This window comes from Mustela nivalis (assembly GCF_964662115.1).
Source record: "Mustela nivalis genome assembly, chromosome: 5".
NCBI classification, from domain to species: Eukaryota; Metazoa; Chordata; class Mammalia; order Carnivora; family Mustelidae; genus Mustela; species Mustela nivalis.
The window spans coordinates 9,784,210-9,810,211 of NC_139024.1; the positions used below are offsets into that span (position 1 = coordinate 9,784,210).

The following is a 26,002-nucleotide window of genomic DNA, read 5'->3' on the forward strand; positions in this document are numbered from 1 at the left end:
AAATCAAGAGTTGGTCCCTTAACTTTCTGAACCACACAGGCACCCCTTTGTAAGAATGCTTTGCCTAACCCAAGGTCATGAGAATTTTCTCTAAGTTCTGTTCAGAAGTTTTAGAACTTAAGCTCTTACACTGAGGTCTACGATCCATTTAGAATTAAGTTTTATGTATGGTGTGAGGTAAGGATTCAAATTCATCTTTCTACATATGGATGGCTGATTTCTTTATTTGTTATGGCTTTCTTCAGCTTTTCTATTTCTTTTTGAGTCATTCTTTAGGTAATTGTGGCTTGCTGAGAATTTGTCCATTCATCTAAGTTGTCTAATCTGTGGCGTAAAGTTAAAATCCTTTTAATGTGCTAGGGTCAATAGTGATGCCTCTGCTTCCCTTCCAGATTTTGGTACTTTGTATCTTCTCTATGTCTTTTTTTGGAAGGAGTGGTGAATGGTATCGTTCAAGATTTATCAATTTTGTTAATCTTCTAGAACTAACTCTTGGTCTCACTGATTTTCTCTGTTGTTTTCTGTATTCTATTTCATTGATTTCCACTCTCATCTTTTTTTTTTTCTTTTAAAGATTTTATTTATTTACTTGTCAGAGAGAGAGAGAGAGAGTGAGTGCACAAGCAGGGGTAGCAGCAGGCAGGGTGAGAAGCAGGATCCCCCCTGAGCAAAGTGTCGAACTGAGGACTGATAAAGGACTTGACCCCAGGACCCTGGGATCATGACCTGAGCCAAAGGGAGATGCTTAACCAGTGGAGCTACCCAGGCGCCCCTTCACTCTCACCTTCAATATGTCTTACTCTTAGTTTGCCCTTTTTCTAGTTTCTTAAGGGGAAACTTCAGTTACTGACTTTTTTTCCGTATTTCACTCCAAAGCAAATTAGCCCCTCAGGCAGGTAAGCTGCTGGTTTTCAGAGTCTTCCCTGTCCAGCTAGAACTTCCTTACCTTTGGAATTCAGGTGGGCACTAGACCAGCCCTGGGTGAGACTATCACAGACACCCAGTATTCTTATCCAAAGTCCACTAGATTTTCATGAATAACTGTCCCTCAATACAGTTGAATTCTAGACCCATGAAATGGCTGTGATTGTTTTGTCCAGTTTTCTTGTTGTCTCTTGGTGATAGGATATGCAGAGCCACTCAAGTCTGCCATGCTGTCCTGTCTTTAAAGACCCTCCCCTCTCCCTCCTTTGAAACAAGATTTGGTTTCATCCTTTACCCCATCTAGTACTTTCACAGATTCTGTGTCTCAGGGGGTGTAGGGCAGAGCTGGTGTTAAAAATACTCATGTTGAAAAAACCACTCTTAAGTTATCAACTTAAAGCCAAAGGAAAAAAAAAAGCACTTTAGTAGATCACTCAACTTCCTCAATATTAACAGGGATGAACAGAAACTCTGTGCCTCTTAGAATCTGCATTTATGATAGAGAATTTCAGTGGCACTCCTTGTCATCCCCAGTTCCCAATCTTGCTGATTTCACAGATGCTCCTTGCACTATCTGAGAGGTGGGAAAGAAAATAGGATTGCAGCAGGAAAATGCTTCAAGGCCAGTGTAAAGACCAAGGTACTCAACACACTGCTTGAGTAGAGGGTTTTCAAGCTGTGTGCTAAGGTGATGTGGGTACAGGCTATGCAGTTTCCAGAGGCCCAGTTCTGTTTCTGAAGGAAACTGGACCAGTCTCCTCCCCAAGACATGACACCCTGGAAAGAATAAAGGCTGAGACCCAGGAGACCTGGGTTCAAGCCTCTGGCTCTGCCACTTCCTCCCAGTTAACCTCCATGGGGCTCTCCGTTTCCTTATTTGCAAAATGAATGTCATAATCAAGTCTTCTTCTTAAACTTACTTGGGTATGGTTAATTCAGTTATAACTGTGGATGGCCTTTACAGAGGATTTACATGCTATAAATGTAAGCCTTTAAATTATGAATTAATATATAATTAATGTCTTGAAATCCCAAGATGCACTGGCTAAGAAAGAGACTGTCTCTCCATTGCTGATTCTTCCTTTCTCTGCTTGCCTGCCTCGGGACACAAGAAGGCTGCAGCCAGAGGACCACCACCATACACTCCCGTCATGAACTCCTTTACTGCTCCCCTTCTGCACAGCCGGGATGAAGGATGGAGGCAGATGCCCAGAGGACATAGCCATGCTTTGGTACCTGGAGAGGGCAGTCCACAGCACATGTTGCCTCTCAGAACCCACGCTCCTATCTCTTGACACCGGAAAGCCGGGGCTTTTGGCTGAGTGAGGCTGGGAAGAGAAGCCCACAGGGTAAGAGGAACAGCAGGAGGGAAGTGTCAGATGGGTTTTCATGCTAAGCTTTACATTCACACAGAGTCACCACAACCCCTCAGCCACACTTGTCAAATTATCATAGTGTCACTGCAAAGCTATGAATTCACAAATGCAAACTTTTAAGAGCGAGAAGTTCTCTTTTTAACTAAAAAGGGAACATTAAAAGTTTACCTTGCAGGGGATTAGGATTTGTTTTAATATGTTTAAAACGGGTCCCTGTAAACTTTTTACATTTCAATACAGGGTTCCAATATCTAAGGAAAAATGAAAGCTCTTCATCTTCGCATATACCATGAACATATATCTTTGTTGCCTTAATAAAGAAAGTTCTGGGTCCTAGGCTGGATCAATGAGACAGCAGAGGAAGACGTAACCTCCCCAGGCTTCTGTTCTGGGAAACCAGGAACAAGAAGGACGCTCGTAAAGGGAACAGAGAGTTGCCCCTAATAACGACGAGTCTTACAGGACAGAGGCTCTTCCTCAGCCGGGCTTGGGTTTCAAAGACACATCAGGACCCAGAGCATCATGAGGGAGGCACCGCTGCTTGGTGGCACCACCAGCCCCTGGGCTGACCTCCAACCACTTCACATCCCACCTCCTACTCAGCCTGTCCTGCCACCGAGGAAATGAGGACTTCCCGGACGCCTCCCTGGTTACACGCCACTGTCCAGTGCCCGTCCTGCACCGGCACCTGGGCCTGTCCTCCCACATGGCAGCTGAGCCCCAGTGGGAAGGGACCCAAGGCTCAGGGCAGCCCATCAAGGTTACCTATTTGTCGCTCCAGGTCGGCGGCTTCATCGGGCGTGGCTCGCGGAAGGACTCCTGGGTCACTGAAGCTGGTGCGAAGCAGGGTCCCCATCACAAAGAAGAAGAGGATGCCACCAACCACGGGGATGGCAGGGGTGATTTTCACTGCTAGGTACGGGCAGCTGCCAACAGGTTGGAAAGGCCAGGAGGGGAAGCGGGGAGGGGGAAAAGAAAGGAAATACAATGTCAGTAATCAACAGGGCACGGTCTGTATCTTCCAAGAAGCCGAAAGGCTTATTAGAGGAGCAAAATTGATTTCCATTAAAAATTCATCTATGTTAAGCATTTCCATTTGGGGAGGTCCACAGTTCTCTCTTGTGGATAATCGAACCCTCCCTTTCCAGCCGCAGTAACCCAGGCCCTCTGCTCCCATGGTGCTCCTTGGGAAAGACACGGGCAGGCAAGGGACAGTCACCGTGCTCCGTAATCATCATAGGACATGTTGGGCTTGGATGCTTTGTGGTCAATACAGCACGTGAATCTGTGTGACCTGCCTGCCCTTCCCCGGAACTGCATCGTAAAAGAAAACACCAGCTTAGAGCCATCTTCAACAGACCCAGCCTCTCCTTCCTGAGTCAAACACCTTCATGGCATGAAAAAGCTGAGAATGGTAAATTCATCCTTCAAAGGCAAGAAAACATTTTTCAATCTTTTGGAACTAATCTCTCCCAAAGAGGTTAATGAGCAATGGAAATGAACTTGCAAGCAGGCGTCTGAAGAGGCTAAAAGGAATTTAGGCAGCTGGGATATGATACACTCCTGCTTTCCAGAAGGCATGTGAGCTACCAACTAAAGAACATGGCCCAACTCAGTTCTACTAAAACGTCCTCACTGTCCTTCAGTCCTGGGAGCTGATGTGCAGCGGGGACTGGGATGAGTCGGGCAGACTAACGTCTGTGCCAGTGGGCTCTGGGACAGCTTCAAGCACCGGGCCCACTGTCAAGGTCCCTTGATTCCATGGAGGTGGCGAGAAGCAGAGTGAGAATGACCTCGATGCCTGGAGGTGAGTGAGCTGAGTGGGATCTGCCATGACCACGATCAGTCTGTTGTCACCATGTTCAGTCACATCATGGGCACCAAGGGACACAAGATGGAATCAAAGAATTGTCATATCTGGAATGGGAAGCACCTCCAAGATGGTCCACCCTGTTGGCCGATGCTCGTGTCCATACTCGAGAAGAAACAAAGAGAGGGAGTGGGGTGGAAAGATCTGGTCAAGACAAGGGGCTCCATCCTGGGAATGCTAGCAACCAGCACCCTATTCCTGTGCAGTGTTTGCAGAGCAAATGGTAAGGTCACTGACAGGTTGGTAAGGGGATCTCGCCAAGAGTCCCAGGACTCAAAGACCACAGGGCATGATGGCCTCAGGCATGATGGTCAGCCTCAGGCCCGTGAGAACATCTGGTCTTCTAGACACCTGGAAAATTGGACAGGTCTCTGTGGGATGGTTACTGCGATCTGAAGACCAAAGGCCTCTCCAGAGTGCCCTGTTTGGAAGGAACCCACAGAATTTCCTACAACTTTAAGAAGGTAGAGGAGTGACCCCCAATAGGACTAGGCCCATGGCCTCCAGGAAAATCACCTGATCTCGAGAGACAAAAATATATGACATTTCGAATATCTCTTTCATCTCTCCTACACCAACTGCTCTGCAGAAACAGAACAAAACCACCATCACCGATATCATGTCACACTTAACTTCCTGGGTTGTCATTGTGACTTTCCTTCATGGGACTCATGGGAAATCATGGAAAACAGTCCATTGTCCTTCTTGCATCACTATGACCCTGTCCAAACTCCCAGACACTTAGAGCCTTTTTAAACATCCTCAGGGTTTCTCGTAGGAAAGCGAATTTGGCAAAAAAAAAAAAAAAAAAAAAAAAAAAAAAAAAAAAAAGCCAGCAGACATAAAGAACTTGCTGTGGAAAAAAGGAATACAAGACCGTCTAACCTAAAGACATCCACTTAGTGGAAGTATTTCGTTAAATAATGGAAAGGATGTTTTTAATCCAACTGATTTTGCTCTGCATTAAATTAAAAAAATAAAAAACAATGTTGCTTTCCTTGAGTGTAGTCTGGCAAATACTGACATAATTAATACCCTTTAATGGGGTTCCAGTTTTCCTTAGAAAATGTGAAAAGCTTCAGGTCAAATAAAAAAACATTTAAGAGACTGGGGACACCATAATCTGGTAAATGGCACTTACTGTCTAATCCTGGATTGTGAAGGGAACATTTTCTTGCAATAAGATTTAAACAATTAGAAGGTTTTAAAAGATGGCCCCACTGAGGGATTCAGTATAAAGTGACAATCAAAATCACATTAACGACGGAATCAAAGTTGGAATCCTAATGCTTGTATGGGGCTGAATCCCAGCTCATGGTATAGGGTGGTGCGATGGGCTCTGGGGATGGGTGCCTCTTGGGCACCTCATGTCTACGATGTTAAGTTTGGCACATTTGGACTGTGATGTGAAGCTTCTGTGAAGAACTTGTAATAAAAATTCATTGCTGCAAGTCTGCTGAGTAAATCTCTAACTGTCACATCAACCTGGAGCTAAGAGCAAGGAACGTAGACTCCAGAGGGTCCTTAAAAGGTATTTGTGTCATAAAAATGATGTTATCTTTACTACACTTATTATCAAATAAAAAATAACCTCCCCCATTGTATTAAGCCTTGAAAATGCGTTAGGTACCACAATCAGAAATAAACAGAGTCCATATTGAAGGCATAAAACTGACCTTAGTCCTAATAGATCTCTATTTATAATAGTCCTAAAATATTTTTTTCAAGTTTTTATTTAAATTCTAGTTAGTTAACATATATGGTAAAATTGGTGTCAGATGTAGAACTTAGTGATTCATCCTTTACATACAACACCCGTGCGCATCACATCCTGTGCCCTCCTTAATGCCTGTTGCCCCTCTAGCCCATCCCCACCTTCTGAAGTCCCTCCATCAACCTGCAGTTTTTTTCCCTATCACTAGGAGTCTTTTATGGTTTGCTTCTCTCTCTCTTTTTCTTCCCCTTCCCCTATGTCCATCTGTTTTGTTTCTTAATCCCACATATTCCCACATATGAGTGAGATCATACGTATTTGTCTTTCTCTGACCAACTCATTTCATTTAACATGAAACCCTCTAGCTACATCCATATCACTGCAAATGGCAAGATTTTATTCTTTTTGATAGCTGAGAAGTATTACTCTGTGTGTGTGTGTGTGTGTGTGTGTGTGTGTGTGTGTGTGTACACATACATCTTCTTTATTCATTCATCTGTTGATGGACATTTGGGCTCTTACCATAATTTGGCTACTGTTAGTAACATTGCAATAAATATCAGGGGCATGTCCCCTTTCAGTCAGTAGCCCTAAAATATTTTTTGTAGCCTAAAAGAATCTACTCTAGGTGGACTCTGTGTGTGTGTGAATGTGTGTTTGTGTGTGTGTATGTATTTCATAAAAATGATTAGAGAAATGATTGTATAGAAGATGATTTCCCAGAATTCAAATTTCAGGCCAAGGTTTCTCCTCTTTCTCATCATTAATGAGTTTGGATAGGAAAGAGTTGGAAGAGTCATCATGCAGCAGCACCCAGGGCAGAGCTGGACAGGATGTCGGGGCAGACCAGGCAGTAGGACATGATCTGCCATGGGTGTCACGAGCTGTGATCTATTTAGGTCACTCTGGCTTCTCCAAGGTTGGAGCCTACTTCAGTCCTGCTGAAAACCCTCTTGCGAAGGTGGTTTAGTTGATCTTAGGTGACAGTGTACTTGTCTTTCCTTTTACTTGCTTGATCTCAAACTTGACGTGCTCCAGGTCTCACAGAGTACCTCCTTCGAGCAAGATGCCACTGATGAGTAAGCCATGTCCTAAAAAGTTTCTTGTTGTCCCAAGTGCACTGGTATCTTTACAGGACACTTCTGGCCACTTCTCCAGGCTGACAGCTCCAGAAGCCTCCCCTTACCTCCACCTGCCTCTCATCTCCCGCCAAGGATGCCCACTGCCTTCATTGGATAACATGTGACATTCAAAGGTCAGAGAGATCCTCTGTCTTCTAAGCCTGCTAGGTACGAGCTTAATTTCCTCCTAACAGGTGCTGAGAAGATTTCACCCAGGAAGCTTCTCTGGCCAGGAGAAGGGTAGGTTCTCCCCAGTTCATAGAGCTGAGTGTGAAATAGGTTTGCACCTGTGAACATTAACTAGAACCTCTAACCCCTTCACAGCCTGAAGTCCTAGCAGATAAAACTCCTTATTTTGGTACAATTTTGGACAGACCATCCCCCTGTCCAACCTACCTCTGTGAGACAAAGCACAATGTCCAGTTTCTCTTTGAAATCTTGGACAACACTCTTTATAAGAAGCAGCAGAATTCACACCGCTAAGTGCACGACAAGATCAGGGCACCTTCCCACTGCTGCTTGGAGAGAGTGGAGAACGTATGAAGTCCCTCTGGTAAAGATAAGGCAATCAGCAGACCCCGCCCCCGACAGGGCTCGCTAGACCTCCCTCCGGAAGGAGGCAAGGCTAACGGGAAATCCCAGCCAAGCCCCCGTGGCCAGCACGGCTTCATAGCCCAGCCACGGCAAAGAGCAGAGAAAATTCTTAGCCCGAGCTCAGACAACTGGAAAATGTCTCCTTCACATTTCTGAGCAACTGTGGCTGGGATCTCCAACTCTGAGAGCCATCTGTGAGGAGGAAGACTCCTTCCCCCGAGGGCCTGGATCTGATACAAGATGATGCAGCTGCCAAAGACACAAACCCAAATGGAGGCCTCTCTCTGGCCAAATTGTGACCTACATGCAGCCCAGGGCCTGTGGAAAACAGGCTCTAAGCGACTTAGTCTTCATAAAGCTCAATGGGAAAATGTCCGGAGAGGGGAAAAAAATTGCAAAGAATCTGAAAGCATGTGTTTTCATAACATGAAAGTAATGAGCTAATTTAGCACCAGACCAAAGAAATGCTAACCTGATAAGAAGCCATGCCAGGGCCCTTCCCCCTCAATGGTGCGCGTCAGTGGGGGCCGGTAGGCTCTGGCTTGTGGTGAATGAATACCCACAACAGACTGTTACCTCGTTGGATGCCAGAGGTAAAATTTTTCCAGGTAAAAATTAGAAAATGTAGCATTATCAAAAAGGTAAAAGGGATATTTTTCTCTCCCTCCTTCCTTCTTTTCTTTCCTCCCTTTCTCCCTCCTATTCTTCCTTCCCTCCTTCCTTCCTGAGAGAGGGATGCCCGGGTGGCTCAGTCGGTTAAATGACCTGAGCCTTCAGCTCAGGTCATAATCCTAGGGTCCTGGGATCAAGCCCTGCACCAGGCTCTCTGCTCAGCGGGGAGCCTGCTTCTCCCACTTCTCCCCATTTGTGCTCTCTGTTATTATCTCCGTTTCTCTCTCTTAAATAAATGAATAAAATCTTTAAAAGAGAGAGGGAGAGCAGTAGGTGGAGAGGGAGAAAGAGAATCCCAAATGGAGGAAGAGAGAGAGAGAATCCTAAGCAAACTCCATGCTCAGCGTGGAGCCCAATGCAGGGCTCAATCCCACAACCGTGAGATCACAACTTGGGCTGAAATCAAGAGTCAGATGCTCAACTGACTGAGCCACCCAGGTGCCCCGAGAAAGAATGTTTTCAATTCCATCAGCAATCTTCTCAAATCTGTATACAAAATAATGACTTGTTCTTTGGTGTTTATTGATGGGATAGGGTAGTTTTCTGGGTGCTCTTGTTACCCGAGCCCATACCTTAATTCCTACAACATTGTTTTATCATCAAACAGATACTGACATCCCAGAATCAGTGCCGTCCTTAATTCAGCATTCCTACTTAGAGGATGGCTCACTGGTTTGAATGTGACATGCAACCAATTCCTTGGACAAAACTCCTTGGGCCATGTTAGTTTCAGAGACATTTCAGAGAGGAAATCTGGATTTCATTACTGGGTAGCCAGATTTCTCTGTTTCTCCGTGGGACATTTTTTGGGCAGTGGCGGGGTGGGCAGGCGGGCGGAGATTAGCTTTACTTAAAAAGAAAAACAAAACAAAATAAAATATTAACAAGATGTGGCAAAGGCATTAAAACCAGGTGGCCTTTGGAACAGAAAGTAAAGAATCTTTTCTTATATCAAAGCAATTTGAGTCATCTTTTAATTTTTCACTTGTAAATGGGTACACATACACAGGAAAACAAAAAAGAAATTCTGTTTTGTGGCTCATGACCCCGACACAACACAGCCTACATTTGATGTTTGCCTCCTGTCCTATACATATGGACAAGTAAACACCAGAATCACTATTCTTTACAGAGAAATGAGGCCCACCGTGAAAGTCCATACAGGGGGAGACAGCCTTGGCTCTGTGACGCTATACACCAACAAAAGACATTTCGGTGTTTCGGAAATCACAAAGTGAACCTATTATTTTACATTCCAGAACCCTGATTGCAATGCATTTTGGTAATGGATAGCTAGGGAAAATGATCATAAAATGAAATAATCTGAGCCAATGACTCACATGTCTGAAATAATGACAGAGTAGCCTTATGAGGAATGGAGGTCGTGAGGGTTGTGATAAAAATGATCTTTTCCTCTTCATATGAGTCACTGTAAAATAAGTGTAGTCTTCATTTATAGGCAGGGACATAAACACCATTAATTGTATGATTTGTTCCTTAATCACCTACTTAGAAGTAAATGGACCACCACAGGGCAAAGATAAGCACATTACCTAGAGACAAATAGAGAAAAAAGTGGATTCAGAAATAATATCCGCTCACAACTCTAGAATGGGGGAAAAGTGATGATTTCATTAACCCTTAAGACTATCATTTCCCTGTAAGAGAACTCCAGGTCTGGAAAGCCCCCTACTTGCTCATTGCACATAATATGATCTGGAAGGAGGGAGTTTTTTTTTTTAAAGAATTTTATTCAGGGACACCTGGGTGGCATAGTCGTTAAGCGTCTGCCTTCGGCTCAGGTCATGATCCCAGGGTCCTGGGATTGAGTCCCGCATGGGGCTCCCTGCTTGGTGGAAAGCCTGCTTCTCCTTCTCCCACTCGCCCTGCTTGTGTTCCCTCTCTTGCTGTGTATCTCTCTCTGTCAAAAAAGTAAAGAAAATCTTAAAAAAAAAAAAAAAGATTTTATTCAGGGGTGCCTGGGTGGTTCAGTGGTTTAAAGCATCTGCCTTCGGCTCAGGTTGTGATCCCAGGGTCCTGGGATCAAGCCCTGCATCAGGCTCTCTGCTCAGCAGGGAGTCTGCTTCCCCTCTTCTCTCTCTGCCTGCCTCTCTGGCTACTTGTGATCTCTGTCTGTTAAATAAATAAACAAAATCTAAAAAAACAAAAAACAAAAAAGCCCCCCCAAAGCCTCAAAGCATATTAAAAAAAAAGATTATTTTATTCAATTATTTGACAGCAAGAGAGAGAGAGAGAGGGTGCAAATGCATAAGCAGGGGGAGAGGCAGAGGGAGAAGTAGATTTCCCCCTGAGCAGGGATCCCGATGTGGGGCTCAATCCCAGGACCCTGGGATCATGACCTGAGCCGAAGGCAGATGCTTAACCGACTGAGCCATCCAAGCATCCTTGAAAGGAGGGAATTTAATTAAATGAATCCAGGGACAAAGGGGGTGCACATAACAAGAGAAAACTGGGAGGAAAAGCTCAAAGCCAGAGAGAAAGGCTGGGAGAGATGAGAAATCCACACACACATTTGTCAACTGTAAATGTGGCTCACAGAGTCATCAGAGTCCCCCGCAGGCTCATTCTGACATCTGTCTACTTTCTGATCTGAGAACTGAAGCTTTCAGGCTTTCTGAAGGGTAGGAGGCAGGTGAAACCCAGAGACCAAGAAGAGGACAGTCCTTGAAGAACCTGGCTGCCTTCTCCCTGCAGGCCTCCCAGCCGGGTGTGTCTCTGCCTAGATGTCCCCAGATAGCACCATCCTCCCTAAAGCCTCTACAGCTCCTTGGTGACAAAATCTGTTTCATGATTCTAAAAAGGCCTCCCCGGGTACCCTAAGAGGTCAAATTATAGACTCAGAACCTGGGAATCTGTAGTTTAAAATGGAGGTTTCAATGCACAGGGTATAAGCAGCCCGTCACCTGCGCCTCTGTTGAGAAGGTCAAGAGCTTGTCGGGAGAATGGTGGCATTTCGAAGTTTCTGCCGAGTGATTTTGAATTTGATTTAAAATTCCAGGAAGTCGAAGGCTTCGGGCTAGTGTGTGAACCACAGGGAGGAAAGCCAGGATTTCTCTGCCCTAAAGACCGGCTCTTTCATGACCCACGTGATTACTTAGGCAAGACGACCATACATCCTAGTTTTCCATTAGAGTCCTAACTCAGATGACCTGTCATTTTTGGGCAGAGTATGGTCACTAAAGTACCAGGCCATGGTAACGCCATCGCCGAGCTCCCCTTGTGTCCTAGGCCAGAAGAAATGACAAGACCAGAGAGGTCCCTGCAGGGAGCTGTCTGCCCCGGGGACATGCTGAGAGCCACAGTGGGACGTGGGAACTTAGACCAGGTGGCTGGAGGACAGTTAGCCTCCGCCCTGGCCCTACCCAGAATGCCAGTGTGGCTGCTCAGATCCTAGGAGTTTCTAAACTAAAGTTTCTAAACATGGCTTATTTTTGCAGTGGAAAATAGATGATTAAAAATAAATGCATAAATTCTCCTTGAACTGAAAAAAGGGAGGAATTGTCAAATATTAAAATCTTTCTCTGCTGTCATAAAAAAAAAAAACTCCAACTATCTATAAAGAAGATGCTTGACAATAATGCATATTCCAGGTTAGAGCAAAAGCTCAAATGGCTAAAGCCCCTGATTTCTACAGGTACATCTAATGAGGTCAGTGTGGTACGAGGTACGGGGTAGCATCTATTTAAAGATACAAGAGCCTCACATCACTGCATGCGACAGGAGAAAGTTCTCCTTTTCTTGCCCTCATGGGTTTTCACCTTAAACTGAACATTTATATATCAATAGCAGAGACAACTATGCCCTGGTCTTCCTATGTCACAGTGAGAAACAAAACCAAACCCAAGAGACAGCTGAGAAGGAGGCTGGAGGTGTAGACCCACGTGCGCCGGGACACGGGCGCCATCATGGCCCGGCAAGCCCTCTGGGGATCTGGGGTCCCGGACTCATTGTCGTGTACCTCTTCCTATTCTTGGGTTGGGGCTGGGTCCGAGGATGGCAGGACGGGGAAAGAGGCCCTCTGGAATGAGAAGGGATGAAAAGCTAGTAAATTAAACTTCTCATACACTGGCCATGTTCTTGGAGCTGAACCCAAATGACGGACGGCTCTGTTAGAAGCATCATGGCTGAACAGACCGTTCAGCACAGAGACATTTTCAACAGAACACAATTTAGTGTAACCATTATATGTTCAGGAGAACCTTTTCCGGGATGAAAATTCTCTGCCTTGTTTTAGACTGCACGGTGGACACCAATGGACCTTGTCTTCTTTCCCAAGACACTGGGGAGCATCGGGTTCTCTGCTGGAAAGTGACCCTACGATGCCCGCTGGTACCACGCAGCATATAATTGTTGTTTATGTGGTCTGTTCTCTCCTCCCTCCTGCTAGCCCTTGTCCACAGCAACCCCGCCCCAGGGTATGTGAAATCAGGAAGCATAGCACTGAGACCTCTGCCACAGTGTGGCCCCAACCTCCATTACACTGGGGGATGGCATCTCCTTCCAGACTCTAGAAGCCACTGATATAGGAAAGTGGACTTGAGTGTTATGAAGACCACCTCAGAACCATAACCATTCGACCTTTGTGTGAGTTTCAGGAAGTTTCTACAGATGAGAGCAAGCCCTGTGGATACTGTGGGGACATCCTACGTCACCTTCTTTCATCCAATCACTCCTCACACTTGCAGTGAGGCCATACTGCATGCCAACACACAAGGCCAAATGCCAGGGATACAAGAAAATCAAGACCAGATCCTTGCTCTCAAGGGGCTCACCTCCTGGTAGAAGAGACAGACCCCCAAATCAGGTAACTACACACACAACAGCAAGTCTGGTGACAGTGGTACAGAGTATGTGGGGGGAACACCGAAAGGGACCAGCTGGCCTGGGCCTGGATAGGACCGGCGAAGGCTTTCTGGAGTGGGTATTGACAGCTAAGCAAAGGTTAGAATAGCACCTACAAGAACTTGGAGCCACTTAACCCCCCACTGTGTTCACTGTATCCTGGCCTTCCGTGGTCGACCACCAAGCAAGAAGGTGGGGCCTTCTCAGACCTACCTGGACTGGACTCCCCTGCAGGGACAAGTCCAGCAGGAAGGAGCCTTTGCAGGCTATTGGGCCACTCCTCTATCCCCAGTACCCCAGACACCTCCCACCACAAAGCAGGCACTCTGCAAATATTTGCCAAATTGAGTTTAATAGAATCATCAGAGCAAACCCGCAAGCTCGAGGTCCACACTGTGGCTGGAGCTGCAAACAAGGTGTCGCAAAGAGTTCAATGTTCATGGAGTCATGGAGTTCAATGTTAAGGAAACCATGCGTGAAGATGAGCAGACCTCCATCTCGATATATTCCCTACTTCTGCTGACAGCTCTCTCCTATCCTGCTAAGGCTCCACTCATCCAGATGTCACAGTTAATTTTCTCCTATTCCTGAGGGGAGAAGGAGGGCCACATGCTTCCTTTTGGAGAAGAATTACCAAGCAAATTTCCTTTATAGTATTCCTCTAAGATCAAGGAGAGAAGATTTGGTTTTTAACATACCCATCCTTATAAATGTCTCAGAAGTAAGACAATGGAAGATAAATACAGTTGAGAAATCGCCAATCATTGGGACCAAGAACGCACGTGACTTTGGATGGCAAATCAACTTCACTCATGCACTTATAGAACGATGTTCTTGTCCATAGCAGACACCATTGTTTGAAAAAGAGTACATGACACTTACTCAGAATGGAAATACGGTGTTTTTGAGGGGAGAAGAAAAAGTCTACACATGTATTTAAGGAAAAAAGTTCTATTTCCCCAAAAGAGAGAAATAACAACAAAGCAAGGTAACCAACTTAACAAGCCCATGAACATTTTGACACCAAATGGGAGTCCATTGGGTAAGGACAATTTCAGAAGGACATATTTGGTAGAAATAAAAACAAAATGAAATTTAAAATGGGCAAAATGCAATTTACCAACAGTTTTTGGATACGGGGTGCTGTTGGGGGCTGCAGATTAATTTTTCCCTAGTCTAAAAAGACAGCACTTACTGTTCATGAACAGACGATTTCTTTTGCTACCCCCTAAACACTGCCCATGCTACTGGTTATTCTACTGTATAAAGTGCTTTTCCACTAAAAAAATGGTGAAGGCTTCTCTCTTCCCTGATGGTGGGGAAGACTCTCCTACCATGTAATTATCCAGCCCATTAGAAGGCGGGGTCAGATCAGACAGATACAGAGGGGAAGTCCACCCTTGCAAGGCACACAGATGTGGTCACAGGGTTTTTAAAGGAACAGTCACTAGGGAGGGAGACTGCAGGGAGAGGATGGAAGTTTCCAGTTTTTGATCAAGAACCTACATTTCAAACAGTCTCGCATATCATATTTCATGAACTCCCTATGAAAAGTCTATGACCTTGGCATTTTACAGATGAGGAAACTAAGTCATAAGAGGTTCACGGAATTGACTGAAGACATCCAGCCCATACATTTCAGAACAAGAAATCATATCAGACGAGGCTGTCTTCAAAGCCCACATGCCCAGGGCACATTCTCTCAATTACACCACCATGAGGTCTGCATTTTTTTTTTTTAATCGAAGAATAATGACATACAATATTGTATTGGTTTCTGGTGTAAAACAGTGTGAATTGATATTTATCTGTATTTCAAAATGATCACTACAATAGGACTAGTTACCTTCGGTCACCAAAGTTGTTGCAATATTATTGACTATGTTCCCTATGCTGCACATCACATTGCCTTGTCTTCTTTCTTTTATAACTGGAAGATGGTACCTTGTAATCCCCTTCATCTATTTCACCCAACCCCTCACCCCAACCCTACTGCCCCCCTGCCCTGGCTACTTCCAGTTCTGATCTGCACCCTCTATGCCTTCTTAGTAAGATACAGTAACTGTTGTACTTGTTTTTACCTTCTTATCATGATCTCAATTACCCTCATCATGTGCAATTAAGAATACCTAGAAAACCTGAAACTTGATTCCGCTGGTAGGTGCCTTGCCCCATTTGGAGAGAGGAGAGGCCCAGGTCATGAGATACAGCACCTCCCAATGATGGATCACCAGCAGATGGATAGGAAAGGAAACAATTCACAGACCTGCCAAAAAGGCAGCTGAGCCCAGGATCCTGTGCTGTGAGCACCAGCTGGAGGCCCAAACTGTGGGGTGAAGAGGGCCGCTGTGAGGGGGCGGAGAGCCAGAGCCACTAACGCGTGGGACACGGGAAAGGGGTACAGCCATATTTCGGACACACAGATCTTTAACTGCTTAGGGCGCCCCCTAAGCTTCAGGGAAGACTAATGAGGGAGAGAACCTTAGTGCTCCAAGGTCAAGAACACTGCTCTTGGGCTCTGCTTCTCAGTTCCATTGATATGTAACCAGCTCCATAATTTCTGCCTAGAAGAGTGCCTGTATCCCCAGAGTCCCTGTGAAACAGGCTTTGACACCGAATGGTGAAAACACTCCTGCTATTTCTACTTGTGTCATACACACACAGCCCTGGTTAGTACTGCCTCAGTATTGGGGGATTCTGAGGGGTATAGTGCTAAAGCAAAACTCTCATTTATGAAAAAAAGCAAAGCTTCCTAAAGTTCCCAGGCTATACCCAAGGAGTAACTTGCTTCTCCTAAGAAGAGGATGGGGTACAGAAAGTCGAGAGCCCCTACTTCCCAGAAGCCAGAGTGGGACTGAGTCTAAGGCTCTGATTTAGACTTCTGTCAAGCAGACAAGACAATGAACCTCAGGTGAGAACAGGTGGAAGGTGCCAGGTATCACCCAGGAGCCTGGGTATTCTTACTAGATAGTACTGAGTATAGTACTTTACATTACTGAGTACAGTGATGGACTTTTTATGAAACTCTTTGAACTCACTGGAAAAAAAACTGAAAAATATCGTATTGACCAATTAATGCCTCAACCACTCCATTAGACCCCTTGTTCGTTTCTAAGTGTGTTCTTCTGTGGCTCAACTTTCATGCTGTCTCTTTCTTTCCAGCTGTGCACTTCCGAGATAAGGATCTTCTCAGTTCATTTCAAAATAGAATGGGTTCCTAAGGACAGCCCGGTGGCAAACATGACTCTTAATTTCTTAAAAGGGGAGGTCAAAAGGCAAATGGTGTTCAGTAGTTCTAGAGAAAATCACAGAAATAACCTTATAGCATATGATGGGAAGACATCTGGGAAAAGCATATTTAACGAGAGCCCAACAACACGGGTTTAGGCAAAGGAAGTTATGCCTGGCTATCCGGATGGAATTTTTGGAAGGTGTTACTGTCATGAAAAGCACAATAAATTAAATCACTGCCACACATTCCTTGAATTTTGCTGAGCAGATGGCAAAGCTGGAGATCCAACCAGGAAGCTGGAGAACGATACAGAAGACTGGGGGAGAGATCAGAAAGCGTCTCCCGCGGAACCGAGTCCTCATTCATCTGGGGCTTGGGCCAGGCATCATTCACTTGGTTCAAACAGTCTGTAGGATTAACGAAGTCCAAAGAACTGCCATGTCTGGAGGGTGACCTTTTACATTTCCAGAAACAACTACCTGAGAGGGAGGTCATGTGACTGCCAAGGAAAACCACTTTATGTTTTAAGCACTTGTGAGACTCTATGATGTCAAGAAGCAGACGTCCACCCAGCTGGCCCCTGATGCTCTAGCTGTGTCTGTGGGCTCAGTGACAAAATCTTGTGGCTCTAAGGCTCATTCTGGACAGTTCTTGAGGAAGACTTTTTCAAGCAGAAGTTTCCATAGTTTGGGTTTCCCCTCTCCTTCTTCCCTCAGAGGAATGTGTGTCTGCTGCTGCCCTGAGCAAGAAGACAGGACTTTACTGTTGTCTAAATATAACAGCAAGCTTTGCAAAACTGTTTTTTCAAAGAGAGGAGTTATTGGATAGGACATCTGGGTCGGAACCTAGGAGATTGGGTAAACTGGACAAGGAGTATTAATCAGTGCTGTTCTACAAGTGAGCTGAGAAGTCTGCCTCTCCTTAAGGGGAGCCATAAGTCTGGAAGGGAGTGGGGGCTCTCAGCGAGCCAGGCCTGCCCATGGGAACCTGCTCTCAGGTGGTCAGGAAGAGGCCAAGCCGTACCTTCAGCCATGTCTTAATCTGGAGGTTATGGGCTTCGCAGTCTACTAGGAGAAGATCTGTGGGTTCTTTAAGGGGTTTGTGACCCCCAAAGTATTTCAAATTACTAGGAAGGGAGATATAAACCCATGTACCTACACAGAAAGTACATTTCTGCACTGCTAAAAATGCTTCCCAAGTGTCTCTGTGTTCCCCAGCCACCATTCACCACCTTAGCCCTTCTCCCCACACCCCGCAGGCCTCTCCATGAGCCAGGAAATAAAGCTAATGTCTGCCCATGTTATAGTCCTCCAAGTCTTGCTCCGGCAGTTGGTAAATAACATGGTTATCAGCTCTGCCCACAGGTCTGAAGAGTGGAACCAGCCTGACCAACTGACACTTGGGGCATACACATTGGTCCAGCGGAAGACGGGTTCACAAATTCTGAAGTAGGGAGGAGACACGGGGGCCACTTCAAGGTTGGTGCCAATGTGGGGACAAGCAGTGAAGCTCCTTCCTCATTCACAAGGCCAAAGGTGGGCAAGATGCCTGAATGATAAAATACTTCACCTTTGGCAAACACAGGAGTGTAAGAAGGTTCTAGAAGAGACTGAGGAGGGGTACCATCTTATCTCTAGCCTTTTCTGGCGTCTGAGAACTTCACCCTGACAAGACCAAGTAGACTGACAGTTAAGATAAGAACCTGATTCACTTCTACCCCAGAATCCGAGGACTGGGTCCAGAGGGCCATGTGACAAGTTGCATGGTATGCGGGAAGGCCTTAGGTACTGGAATCAGAACAAGTGGCTTCAAATCTTAAATCTGGCACTTAGTCTATGAACTTGAGGAAGCTACTCATTCTTGCTGAGTCTTCGTTTCCACCTGTTTGAGCTGGAACAATTGTAAATTACAGGTACTGACATGCCCAGTGTAGTGCTGGCTTGAGAGCTGGTGGGTTACTGTTTGGAAGACCTTCCACAGAGCCCTGGATATATACTGTGTACTCCCTTAATATTATTCCATTCCTCCTACAGGAGCTAGTCTGGCACTTGTGTGGATTTCTCGTAATTTTCCATACTTCCTTGTTGTTCCTGGTTTGAGTCTGGTCCAGTGGCCTCCCTGCGGTTTAAAGTTAAAGCCCATGAGGTTGTGCATTTGTTTCAGAGGCCAGCGAGTTGGGAAGAAGTGTGGCTTCAAAGCTCGGAGAGGAACTCAAGAAGTGATCGGAAGCCACTGGAAAAGAGGGTGAGTAAGCAGTCTGAAAGAGAAGTGTGGTGGAGAATGGAGGTTGAAACCAGGAACTGGCTCTGTGCGATTCGCTGGCTATGAAGACCGGTCCCCCGCAGCCATGGAACAGCAATGGGACCAAAGGAGGTTCAGCTGTCATGCTGTTGGATGCCCCAAATCATTCAATTGAAACACCATAGAAAGAAGTCCTTTCATAGGACGGTGGGCAGCTAACCAGATGGCTCTGGCGATCCTGGCCTCCTGGTGTTCAGCCCCACCTGGAGTGGAGGCTGGCCTTGGTGACTTCTGGAAAATGGCCAGAGAAGTGATGAGTTCTCACTTCCAAGATTAGGTCACAAAAAAAGATGGCGACTTCCCTCTTGCTCACTTTCTCGCTCTCTTGGGGGGAGGCCTGGCTGGTGTCATGCTGTGAGCGGTCTATGGAGAGGCTCTGGAGACAAGGTTCACAAAGGGGGCCACTGGCCAACAGGCTCAGGAGTGAACTTAGAGGCAGGTCTGCCCCCAGTTGAGCCCTGAGATGACCGCAACCTGGCGGGACACCTGAGCCAGAGGCCACAGCTAAGCTGTGTGGGATTTCTGACCCAGATGCTTCGAGATAATAAATGTTTGTTGTTCTAAGCTACAAAACTGTGGGATGATAGTTACACAGCAATAGCTCACTCACACACACAGAGCTCCATCAGGCACAAACTACATTCAGAAGTTACATCCGCTGAATAAAATGGAATATTCTTCTTCCTAGAGTGACTAGAACAGAATCACTTAATGGAATAAATCCTGAGATCCTTCCAACCTGAGATTTTGTCTGACTGGCTGAGTGGTATTCGGGACTCCCTTGGGATGTGGGGAAAAAACTGCAGTGCTACAGATCACCAAACACTTTGTTTCCCTCCCCATTTTAGTTCCATCTTTTATACAAAGTTGTAAGGGATACACATTTACCAATGAGTCTTTGTTTCTTAATGAGTTCAAAGAATATTCTTTCTGGAATCTGACTATGCCAACCTTTGTGCCCCCGGAGTTTGACAGGACTGTGAGAGGCATAAAATTTAAAGTCAGAAGTCTCTTGGTGGGGTCTGCATAGCCACTGACCAGACATGTCTGCTATCCCTGGTCCCAGCCTCCCACTAGAACCCCCACAGGGACACCACAAGAAGCACAAGAATGTCAAAGGCAGTGAAGATTCAAGAGAGGAACAGCACGGGCCAAAGTCCAGGGGGTTCCATTAACATACCGTGGATGAGGACAAGCCGAGAAAGGCATTTCTAGATCACACGTCACCTATTACATAAGCCGTGAAACCAAACAAAGCAGATGCCCCCACCCCCAAAGGGCAGGGAAAGACCTTAACACAGAAGAAATGAAGATGGCATCAATCTCACTAGTGATGGAAGAAGGGCAAATTGAAAATACCATTTGTAGATTCATATTGACAAACGCCCCCAAGGCTCAAGAGAGAAAGAGAAAGAGAGAGAGAGCCTGGGAGAAGGCGGGGAGAACTATCCCTCCCCCCCGCCCCTTGTCTGCCCCTGGGAGGACAGACAGCAGGCCAGCGGTCCTGCCAGCGGCCAGAGCCTGATGGTGTAAGGCCTCAGCTCTTTTAAACCTGGTCTGTCTGGAGAGAAGGAAGCGGGTGGAGGGAGGAAAGGAAAGGAAAAGAATAAAGGGAAGAAAAGAAAAACAGAATTTACAGTGAGCAGATTTCTAAAAATCATTAAAAATTACTTTTAAATAACTTCTCAAATAAAAAAAATGATTAAAAACGGTTTTCGGGAGCATCTGGGTGACTCAGTCGGTTAAGCGTCTGACTCCTGGTTTCCGCTCAGGATCTCAGGGTCAGGAGCCCCCAAAGCGGGCTCCTCGCTCAGCAGGGGGTCCACTTGAGATTCTCTCCCTCTATGCTCGCTCACACTCTCTCGCTCTCTCAAATAAATAAACAAATAAATCTTTAAAAAAAAAAATAGGTTTGGTAACTTTTGGGGACCAGAAAAGAAATAATTTCCTTAAAATCCATACCACTAGGAAGTAGACTCCTGGAATCTCGTTTCCTATGCCCATGCTTCCTGTGCCAGTTACTTCCTCAAAATCTCAGGGGCAGGAAATGGGGGAGGGGAAGCCAACAGGCCCATAAACAAGACAACACCCCCACACTTAATGGAAGAGTCAGTGTGAAAACCAGTGACACACTGTCAAATCCGTTCCTGTCTGTGACTCAGATTTACGAGCTTCTCGCTAATGTCTGAATTTAATTTGAGAGGATGCATCGAGTCTTAACTCTAATTATGTGATGGCAGAATTTCCCCTTTTTCGCCGTGAAAGCCATTTTTATCTGTTTGGCTTTTGACATAACATCTGCATTTATAAAGCCTGGCAGGAACGTGCTGCATGGATAGGTCCAGGGGCCTGAAACAAAGTCTGCACCCAATCTTCCGACAATCCCGTGGTAGCTGCTGGACCAGAGGAACACACAGAGCTGCTTAAGCAACCTGGCAAAGGTCATCTAAGCAGTGAGTGTAAAGGGCAAATCTAGGACCCCTTCAGGCCAGAGTTGGGTATCTTTGTGCAGCCTGGCTTTGTGGCTTTTTAAACACAATTTATTACATACTTGAGCAATTTACAGGTTCATTAGGTTAATTAAGGCAACCATCTCAAAGGCTGCCCCTATATTCTGGGGCCTTATGCTCCTCCCTGTGGACTGGGAGGCTTGATGCCATCAACCCTCAATGAAAGAATCAAAGCTGCTCCTTGTGCTGCTGATAGGGGAGGGCTGTGGCTGGGGGTCCGGAGGCCCAGCCAGGAATTTCAGGGTCGGCACCTTCCCTCCCCCGCTGCTCCTGAGCACTGTCCTTCCAGGAAACAGACAGGCGACTTCTCTCCCGATCCCTAAGTAACCCCTTGCTCTAAAGCTAAGGTTCAGAGCGGAAAATGCAGGAGTCCATTATTCAAGGCTGACCTCCAGAATTTTCTGAGCTAAATTACATGATGGGCACTGAGTCGGAGTTCAGAGTTAGCTAATATGTCAGACTCCAAACTATAACGCAAAGCAAAGATCTGACTCACTTGTGTGAACTCCTGACTCTACCTACCTGGGTCCCTATTTCATCATCTGTCAATGAAGTTGGATTAAACCCCCAAATGAGCCTTTCAGCTCGAACATTCCATGGTTTTAAATACGTATCTGCACGCACATTTCACCTTTCCTCCCCCACAGACATATTGGCAGAGTACAGCTACATTTTATGTGATTTCAATTTATGTGAATTGAAAATAGTAAGATTATAGAAGTATTGATAAAGCTTCATTTTATGTGCAAAACTCCAAAGTCCTCTGAATTAAAGGAATTATCAAGAACCATGTCATTTTAGAAGGAGTATTCAGTGCTATTCCCCAGGTCAGTGGACACACCAGCCATCCCTTGTACCAGCATCCTACGGCCAACACTTTTGCTCCGTGTCTCAGAACACATGTATGGGATTTTAGTGACGATTGTGTTATTTAAATATCTACTGGACATAATTTAAAATCTTTGGAAAATGTCCTATAGAAATGTCACTGACGTGATCATTAAGAGGTAAGTGCTAGTGCTGATACTGGAAAACACTAAAAATGTAATAACTTTGGAAAGAAAGATTGTAAAACACTATTATGTGTGTATAATTATGCTTTTCAAACATTTTGCTCAAAACAAGCACAAATATCCTTTTATTGGTTGCAGATTATGTCTTTGAAGAACACATCCTCCTCTCTATAAACTTACTTCTAAGGAAAACTAGTCTCAGATTATGTGTTTTAACTCATATGAGATCTTCAGAAACTTGCTTCTTGCATAAACTAAGACTACCAGGTAATCTCTAATTAAATACGTTCCAGTAGTGGCGCCTGGGTGGCTCAGTGGGTTAAGCCTCTGTCTTCGGCTCAGGTCATGATCTCAGGGTCCTGGGATTGAGCCCTGCATCGGGCTCTCTGCTCAGCGGGGAGCCTGCTTCCTCCTCTCTCTCTCTGCCTGCCTCTCTGCCTACTTGTGATCTCTCTCTGTCAAATAAATAAATAAAATCTTTAAAAATAAATAAATAAATAAATAAATATGTTCCAGTAGAACTTCTGTGCCATGACAGCTGGGGAAGAAAGACCTAGAAGCATGGGCAGCCAAAGTGCGTAAAGGCAGGAATGCAGGGGGGAAACAGCCGAGTCTCCCTGCAGGTTCCGCCACCAGTCATAATGGGAAAGGGACTCTTTCCAGGGCCACTGCCCCAGGTAAGGACACAGCTGGGATGCAAACAGAAACCCATCTGCCCAGAGTTCGGCATAAATCATGCACTCCAGTTAGACTCAACTTTAGATCTGGAAGTGACCCTGGAAATCATTGCTTGTCCTGCAAATGCCCTTCCCTTCCTCTCTACTTGGCTCAAGTGCCACCCACTCCGAGAAGTCCTTCCTGAGCTACCCTCCCAGCCCTTTAGTGTCTACCTCTGTGTCACCCAAGCACCCTGCGCATCCGTTCACTCCCCTGCTGGGCTCCAATTGCGGGTTTTGTCACTCCTCTTACTCAAAAGGACACTGAGTCCCTTGGGGACAGTGACCAGCTGGTCAGCTTTTTATTCCCAGGACCTAGCAAAGCGAACAGACTCCAGGGGCCACACTATAGATGTCTGCCCGACAAAGCCAACCAGCTGAACCCTTTCCTTCTGCAGGGGAAGAGCCGAGAGGGAAGGGACTTGCCCAGGGCCACACAGCTCCCGAGGGCCAGCACTGAGACTAGGACTCAAGGCTCCAAGGCCCTTACCTGCCGGTCATCTGGGACATGCATCATGTGGGAAGCTTACATTGCTTCCAGAAACCTTGTAAGGCAATTGTGCTTCTAGAACCACCAAGCCTGTGCCTTTTAGAAAGTTATTTCACTTAGACCTTCTCTTCCCCATGAGCACACCTCTCTGGACAAGAAGATACCCGCCGCTGGGCACACACTGAGCATCTTAAGATAAGTAGTCACATAAGGAAAGTATCTCGTTTTTTCCATGTGATGTCCTACTTGCCTTCGGGTTTATTAAAATTACGTATTATTCCCTGCAGTTGCTTCAAAGCATGCATGCATGCATGAATGAATGAATGAATAAATAAATAAATACCAAACTTTGTCTCTTTGCTTCTAACCTGAAGACATTATCATACCTTTAATACCAGGGTTGGAAAAATGCAATATACACGATAGGCCTGAAGCTTAGTTGCTACTTCACTGTGTTTGGATCCCTATGCTCCAGGACAAAAATCAAAAACCAGCTCCCCGTTCCACGATGACTCTGGGAGGGCTCATGCTCTTGTGGCTAGCAGCATGAGCGAATCGTGCGAACCCTCCAGAACCCGGCACTAAACACCAGGGGCCCCGCAGGGGGGCTGGGGTCTCCACAGAGCAACAGCAGTGACTTCTACGTGGCTCTCCCTCTCCCACCATGGCTGTCACCTGTCTGGGTTGGCTCATAACAGCTACAGGGTGGCCAGTAGCATACCTCCTGGTAAGTGTCCCCCAAGTGCAGGGGAGGGCCCAGGCCACTGGAGTGAAATGACTGCGCCGATCACAGAGCTCGGGCCTGGAGTCTTCTGTGGAAATAACTAGGGGGACCAGTACAGGGTGGGGGTGGGGTGCGAATGCCAGGTGTCTCGGGCTCCCACCCAAGCCCCAGGACATGCGTGTGGAGGCAGATTCCAAAGTCCCCAGCAGCCACAGGGGAGAAACCCGGGGATGGGAGGAGGTTTGGGGCCTGGAACTGGAGATGGAAGGGACAGCAGGAGAGGCAGGGGACGGGTTTGCAGAGCTGGGGGCCGGGGCACAAGAGCACACACGGGAGGGCCTCTCAGCAGCTGTGATGCCTCTAGTTCCTTTTCCGCGCCTCCTGTGAGTTGTAGCTCATTCCTCGTCACGGCTTTGCCAGCCTTTACTCCCCAGGCACTGAGCCCACCACCAGCTTGTTTCGGGGTGTTTGTCAAACACACCCTAAGTCCCTGTTGCCCCAAGAAGCTCGCGACCACACACCTGGCCTTCTGTTGCTTGTAAGTTACTGCTGTTAGGAACCACTTGCTTGAGTCCCAAACTTAACTAGTGGCAAACATCACCGTGGCCTGGGGAAGATCTAGCAAGTGCCGCTTCTTCTTCTTCTCTTTTCCTTCTTCTCCTCCTCCTTTCTTTCTTTTTTTTTTATTTTTTTAAGATTTTATTTGGCAGAGAGAGATTACAAGCAGGGTGAGCAGCAGGCAGAGGGTGAGGGTGAGGGAGAACTAGGCTTCCTGTTGAGCAGGGAGCCCAACACGGGCCTCGATCCTAGGACCCTGAGATCATGACGGGAGCTGAAGGCAGACGCTTAACGGAATAACTTCCCCAGGCACCCCAAGTGCCACTTCTTTCACACTGAAGCACAACTAGACTCAGGGTTTCTGGAGATTTAAAAAAAAGAAAGAAACTGCAATGGCAGGTGGGTGGTCTTTGTTGCTGCAGGCCTCCGCACGGGGATCCGGCCCGAGCCTCAGACTGCAGGAAAACAAACAGAGCTGCGGGCAGCCTGCCCTGTGTGAAGAAGCCAGCAGGGTCTCTGCCTTTGCCATCCTCCTGCCTGGCTGTGTGTCCACACCCACAGGTGCTTGGGTGCACACACACATATTAACACACACATGTGTGCACTGGTACACACATGCACGTCCATGCTCACATGTGTACATGCATGCATTCACACATACACACATGCTCACACGTGCGCACATGCGTGCTCACACAGGCATATGTGCGTATTCTCACGTGCACATACACATTACACACGCGCATGCTCACACATACACACAAGTGCACACACGCGGTATACACATATGCTTGCACAATACATGTGCACACACACACTCCTTTTCAAGTTGTTCACAGGCAACTCACCCCGCTGACCCTTTCTCAGCCACCAGCTGAAGCAGTGGCCGACATGGGGCTTTGATAAAGAACACAGGCACTGCCTCCAGCAACACTTCAAAAAATCCACCCTCTCTCGGTGATGACATTATGTTCTTGATAAATAAAAAAGGAAAAGCAAATGCCGGCACTGCTTTTGAAACGCAGTAAGGACCAAGACCACAGGCAGCTCCGTGGACCAAGGATCCGGCCTGGGTTAAGGCAGCCGCTCCCGACCGGCCCTCGTTCAGCTGTGGGCCCCGCTGCTGTCTGAGCTCGGGAGCAGTCTGGGTGTACCTGGCAGTGTTCGCATGCCCCGTGTGGCTGACTGCTGGGGAGATGCTCAGGGTGGAAGGTTCTCTGGGGCACACCCATCCCCCACACACTGTGGAGAAAGCAGCCAGGGGCTGGGTGGCTCAGCCAATTAAGCTCTTGGTTTTGGCTCATGTCATGATCCTGGGTTCCTG

The 26,002-nt window shown here is 46.5% G+C and overlaps 1 protein-coding gene across 4 annotated transcripts in view; it reads right to left on the reverse strand.

Annotated features, from left to right (window-relative positions):
- ZDHHC14 (zDHHC palmitoyltransferase 14) overlaps nucleotides 1-26,002 on the reverse strand; it is a gene marked incomplete at its 5' end in the record, with an annotated part of 268,451 nt that overhangs the window by 110,580 nt on the left and 131,869 nt on the right. For all 4 annotated transcript variants that reach the window (XM_082729580.1, XM_082729578.1, XM_082729579.1 and 1 more), the window contains one exon: nucleotides 3,066-3,226. In XM_082729580.1, the coding sequence (XP_082585706.1) occupies nucleotides 3,066-3,226 (161 nt within the window). The remainder of the gene's footprint in view (nucleotides 1-3,065; nucleotides 3,227-26,002) is intronic.